General features: G+C 27.5%; 2 protein-coding genes across 2 annotated transcripts in view; one reads left to right on the top strand and one right to left on the bottom strand.

Moving 5' to 3' along the window:
- Positions 1 to 624, bottom strand: part of LOC105620865 (60S ribosomal protein L19) — a 6,636-nt gene extending 6,012 nt beyond the window's left edge. Inside the window, exons 1-2 of the mRNA XM_012202339.1 lie at positions 607 to 624; positions 154 to 260 (exon numbers count right to left, since the gene is read on the bottom strand). Coding sequence (XP_012057729.1) covers positions 154 to 260; positions 607 to 611 — 112 coding nt within the window. The 5' untranslated portion in view covers positions 612 to 624. The remainder of the gene's footprint in view (positions 1 to 153; positions 261 to 606) is intronic.
- A 2,040-nt stretch (positions 625 to 2,664) lies between these two features.
- On the top strand, positions 2,665 to 5,952 carry LOC105620864 (uncharacterized protein C2orf42). The gene is given in 7 exon segments (XM_012202338.1): positions 2,665 to 3,051; positions 3,135 to 3,455; positions 3,640 to 3,856; positions 3,924 to 4,129; positions 4,270 to 5,122; positions 5,125 to 5,184; positions 5,783 to 5,952. Coding segments are annotated over 7 exon segments (2,214 nt in total).
- The last annotated feature ends 616 nt before the right edge of the window (positions 5,953 to 6,568 follow it).

Here is a 6,568-nt window from a genome sequence, read left to right as displayed (position 1 = left end):
ATATATATATATATATATATATATATATATATATATACATATATACATAAATTAAGAAAATAATGTAACAATTTCTTTGTCAATACTTAGTTCATAAATTTTTATAACTTTTGTAAAAAAAATAAGCAAACTGCAAGACAAAACGCAACTTACTAGAATTCGTATTCGCAATTTCATTAATTTCGTTCGGATCCAACCAGACTTTCTTCTTGCCACATCGCATAACAGAGGCTGCTAGCCTCTTTTGCAGCTTCAAGGAGCTGCAACGATAAAAGTGGGGTTATATTCATTACAGAATTTATCGTGAAACATTTGTAGCTAAAACATCGTGGAGAGAAAAACTACATATTCCCTTAAAATTCCATCCGCAACATTTATCGACATAACGAGGGAAGTTGCTTTTATAAAAACGTTTTGTAAAAGACAAGGCCCATGTGCTCAGCAGATCACGAATAGCAAATGGTATGTGACGGAAATATTTTCAATTTCCTTCGCAAAATCATGCTTGTACATGCGGTCGGATTTTAGCGATTCATATGACGACTCTACGGGTATTTAATTGCTTATACTTGTCAAAATAACGTATTAAGTTTGCAGTGAACAAACCTCATGTTGTCTTCCACAAGCTGTCTTCTGTAAAAGAGACGTAAGATCGTAAGATGGCTGATGTTACATTTTCTAATTCCTTTCCCAAGAAAAGATAAAGCCGCCTTTACATGGCGAGCAGCATCCTTGTTCTATGATCAGATTGACTGCGAGACAGAAGGTCTGTTCGCGAAATTATAAAAAAAAAATTCTTTTCAAAATATAATTAGAATTTAAAAAGAGTTTATATAGAAAACACATCAATTACGATGTGATGATGAAAAAATAAATTATAAAGATAGTTTTGTTGTATGATTTTACAACATACTCTTTAACTCTTCAAAATTATATTTTCAAACTCGGCACAAACATAAAATAATAGGTATGCAATGCAGAAAAAAATGTTAAAAATATGGATGTTTAAACGCATTTGAAAATAGAAAAGTTTGGTTATAATTTATGATATTTTTCGTAAAAAAAATATATAGAAACTACATACTTTCTGTCTCTACTTTATTATCTTTATTTTTGTTTATAAAAAATGCGTGATTATTAAAATAAACAGATATAAAATCGCAATTAACAAAATAATCTTAATAAGATTATAATATCAAATTTGCAAAGTTTAATTCATGATAGAAGAAGCATGGTTTAATCATGGTTTAATCAATAATTAAACTATGGTTTAATTAATGATTTACGATACAGATACAGAAAACCGATGTGATTGACCCTCTAGCTTTTCACTAAAACCATGGCAAGAGTTTTACGCCCTCTGCACTAAATACTCTCGTGATGGATTTTATTTATTTACTACCTAAAGCGAATTTGTAATTCGAAACATAATCCGGTTGTGAAAGATACCAAAAAAGCCATATTTTTTTTCTCACATCTGTGCAATCGTTACGTCGCTTCTGCGATATCGGAAGATAACATCGGTAATGTTGTTTTTGTAACGAGATATAATTCATGCTCTTCGCATTACGCCGAATGCGAATTTTCGGTACCTTTTTCTCCTACTAAAAATACGGATAATGACACATTTCTTTTATCGCTTTTATTATGCAACTTAATGTAACCTGTGAGATGAATTTTTCTTCCAATTATGTTTACATTACAGCATATATGTACTTAGCCTATTAAATGAAGAAACAATAACACAGCTCTTTTTGCGACCTTAGCAGCTTTTATTTTTACTTTTTTTATTTGTTTCTATCAACGCAAGATATTCTTTAATTTAATCACATAATTTCTTCAAAATTAAGATCTTAGTAAATAATATAATTTCTATTTTTATCAACAATATGTAGTTCTTCATCGTCTTCCTACAAAACTATTTTTTAAGATTGATTATCAGATTTATTCTTTCTTCTTTTTTCCTCTTTTATTTCTTTTTTTCTGAGTTTGATTATAAATAATTTCGTAATAATTGATCTCAAGAAAAAATTAATCTTCTGATTAACATACAATTAAGATACTACAAATTGTATAGATATTCCAAGGCACTCTTCTAAAATCTTTAAGCTGCAAGTTTGTCCAACTTTATTAAATACAAGAGTTCTTTATTTATGTGTCAGGTTATTGCTAAATTGCATATAGTTACACTGATTTGATGTATACATTGATTTAGCATACTATTATACTTTGTATGATGAGTTTGAATGTCTATTCTTTATTATTTTCTCTTTAGTTTATATTTTTAATAAGATGATGAAAAAGACATATTTTACTTGTGAATAAAAATTTGTATAGGATTATTTTGCTTGGATAAGAAACAAACTAGTAAATAAAAAAAAAGAATATAATTTTTAAAATTAACACAATAAATGATCTTTACATATTTTAAAAACATATTTCAAATTAATCAAGTAATTGCATTTTCTTAAGTGCAATTTCATAGATATTAAATATTTAATTTTTTTTAGATAATTTGTAAAAATTTCTTATTACTTAATTTTTCTATTAACTAATCAATACTCACAGTATTAGTAGAAAAACTTATATAAATTTAATAGAAAATATGATTTAGAAAATTTTATTTGAATTTCTTAATATATATTATTGTAATATATAGCAGCTATGTCCAATGAAGAACGTTTGAAGAAACTTTTATCAGACCTTGGAAAGGCTACTCTTCGTGGTGTTCGAAAATGTCCAAAATGTGGAACTTACAATGGATCGCGTGGTCTTTGTTGTAAAAACAAATATTGTGATGCAGTGTTCAAGGAACCTGGTGAGAAGCGAAAATTATCTACAGAAGCATGCAAGCTAATTACAGGTTCAACAGTGCAAGTGTTTTCTGTACGAGTCAAAGACAAGGGACCCGATTACCGTGGCTTTGTACAGTTACCATTGATAAATGCCACTATTTCAAATGATATTACAACACTTATTTCACAAACCACAGCATTATGTTTTGTTGACAGCTGTGAAAGAAGTTTTCATACCAGTGTTCTTAAATGTCATGTAAATATTATATAAGATTTTACATATTGATAAAATTCTGTAATTATATTTTTATATATGTATCTCTGTAATTTTATTTTTAGGAGAAAGGTTATTCAGAAAATATGTCCATATGTCAGCACATTCAAACAGCATTAAAATGTTATGCTGAAGCACAACCATTAACTTTAAAGAATTCTATTTTATCGTCGTTAAATGTAAATAATGAAACAAAGCAAGAGATATGGCTGTTAGCGACAGAAACCTCAGGTCCCTTAGTACAAAGAGTCTCAAAGAATATAATGGCAGTGAAATGTAAAGCTTCCCCGAAACATCCTCTAGGCTATTTACACTTTTCTTTCTTTGTTAGTAAACTAAAGGATAGAATAGAACATCGTTACTTCTGCAGTTGTACTACATTTAAGGTAAATAAAATGCATACAATTTTATAAAAAATTTCTTTCTAAAACGATTTGAAGAAAGATTGTAAGTAATTGATAAAATATAGAATTTTTAAATTATCTAAACTATGTTTATATATATATAAAATACAAATAATATTTTTAATTTAGAAAAAATTTTATTGAATAATATTGGAATAATATATAGGGTACAACAAAAATAGGAGGAGATAAAGGAATGGACGGAGGGACTTCGTCCCAATTAAAGCGATGTGTGCATTTTTACGCATGCATTTGTGCTTTTGCTAGCGACCCAAAGTTATCTGAAGAGTTTAGTTATTACATAAATCTGGATCAAACACAATCTAGTATAGAAAAATCTCTAACAATTGTACCGCAAAATGAAGATAAAATTGTTGGAATTGGTAAGATTGCGCGTATATTATACATTTAGAAACTTATTTTATTGTCAATGATAATATAAAATTTCAGATCTCGATAGTTTAACCACCGACGAAACTGATACACATCTTTTAATTTTTCGTGATGATACTCTTACTGTACAAAGTTTAGATGGAAATAGATTAGATTTAGATTCTATAAATTTAGATTCTTCGATTTTATCCCATGGTATTGTTGAAAATATAGAAGTGGAATGCGAGCGCAGTTTACTAGACGATAACAATATAATATCACAAGTAAGATGCATAAAACATTTATATTAAAAAATATTAATACTTTTTCATTAATTTATAAAAATTTATTAAAACTAATCATTTCACAAATTTTTGAAAAAAATAAATTATTGAAATTATTAAAGTATTTGTATATTACGCAGGTTCACAATTTAGAAGTAATTGATCAAAATGGTGTTCAATTGGGAGGAGGAAATACTATAAAGATACTGGATGATCAAGGAACAATTGACACAAAATATAATGTACTCAATAATCAAAGTCAGTATATATTAAATGACAGTAATATAAAAGTATTGGATCCGAGTACATTGAAAGTTTTTGATGCCAGTACTATCTTGGATGTGACTAATGCAAAGCTTGTCGACAATAATGTTGCCCTAAATAACCGTAGTGTAAAAATAGTTGACAGCAACGCAATAGTAAATTACAATAATAAAAGTACATTAAATTCTGAAGGTAACGTAATGCAACCAACAATTTCGACAAAACGAAAAAGAGATGAGAAGCATATGAATAACAGTAATTTGAATCTAAATTCAATTGAATTAAGAAAATCGAAGACAAAATCACAAATTGTTAAAAAATATCAAAATACTTGCGATGATTTAGATGAGGCCAATACAAGTTTGCCATTTATCAAGTGGCTTGCTTCGATAACCGAACGAATAAATCAAACGATGCATTTTCAGTTCGATGGTAAACCCGATCCCTTAGTATTTCATGTACCACAGATATTTTTTGATTGTTTGCGCGAACGAATCTCATGTGGCGGCAAAAAGAAACGCTTGCCGAATTCAACGACGGCGTTTGTCAGGAAAGATGGGGTACCGCTGGGAACGTTCACTAAATACACATGGCAAATTACAAATATCTTGCATGTAAAGAGTATTTTCGAGACGCCGTATATACCTTTGGAAATTACAAGAAGTTTTGTACAAAACGCAGACGGAACATATGAATTATATAAACGTGAGGAAACAGAAATAGATCGTTTTAAAAAACAAATAATAACGCATTGATTAAACCATTAGAATTGAAAACATATTTAAAAGTGGGTAAGTGAGAGTTTAGTATGCAAAGAATGATTGATTACTCACTAAATTATAAAATAAAAATAAACAATCAGTTTAAGGCTAATCTCAGAGTCAAAGCAGATGAAAGTGCCCAACGATTAAATTACAAAACATTAATTACTTTTTATTGCACAAAATCTTCTTTATTTTTGAACATTTTAGCTCTCTTTGGAGTTCTGTTCAGTAATATTACAAATCTTAACTTATTTTCATTGAACTATCCGTCAAAAGTAAGTCTTTATCAGGTTCCCAATAAGTTGGGAAGAGGACTTTGAAAGAGGATTCTATAGAAAGTCGAAATGTCCAAAAGTAAAGAAGATTTTGTGTAATGGAAAGTAATTAATGTTTTCTCATTGGGCATCTTCATCTGCTTTGACTCTCATTAGTCTTGAATTGATTGTTTATTTTTATTTTAAAGATTAAGAGTTTTTTAATTTTATATTTTTTACTAAATTATTTGTCGAGAGATTTAAGAGCTTAATTAAATATTTAAAAAATTTATTTAAAAAATTTATTATTAATAGAAAAGATGGTATTAGATATTTTTATATAATAACGCTTTTGTTTCATTTATTTTCAGGAAATACTTCTCCGAATCAAATTGAACCTACACCATTCTTGATAGAATGGATACCGGATATTTTGCCAATTTCGAAGATTGGTGAGCTTAGAATTAGATTTGAATTTGGACATGTAAAAAACGAAACAAGCCATAAATGGAGGAAAATTGCTCTTTCTAAAAATGATTAAAATTTTTATTTTTGAATTTTAACGTTTTTACTTTTTCATCGTACATTTTTGAACAATATGTGAGAATTTATAAGACAAAGGACAAATATTACAAATGTGACCTGTAATTGGAGAACTGTTTGATTAAAAGTTATGACTGTAATATTATAATTTAAATAATTTAAAACTTATTAATGGAATTAAACTTTAAGTGATAAGTTTCGATTAGCTGATTAAACCTAAGATAATGATATCTTTATAGCATCATTTATATTATGAATATTAATTAATATGCTTTTATATCATGAATTCAAAGACTGATATAATTTTCACAATAAAACAATTGTAGTATAACTTCTTGTAATATAATAATCTGAAAATATCAATTTTATTTTCTAATTAATAATAATTGATAAATCTCTTCTTCACATATTGTCTTTATGTAGTTACCGCTACGTAACGATTCCTTTTTCTTTATTTTGCATCTTGTATTCTTAATTTAATGAGAAAAATATGAAATATCATAAAATGTGTTAATTCTATTAATAATTGTGTTATAGTGTTTGAAAAATATTGTAATATATATTGTAAATATATATTCTTTAGATTTTATACTGTTATGTAAAAAGCTATATAT

The sequence above is a fragment of the Atta cephalotes genome (genome assembly GCF_000143395.1).
Source record: "Atta cephalotes unplaced genomic scaffold scaffold00030, whole genome shotgun sequence".
In the NCBI taxonomy this organism is placed as follows: domain Eukaryota; kingdom Metazoa; phylum Arthropoda; class Insecta; order Hymenoptera; family Formicidae; genus Atta; species Atta cephalotes.
The sequence above is the reverse complement of the archived record's forward strand: the minus strand, read 5'-3'. Positions and strand labels throughout refer to the sequence as shown.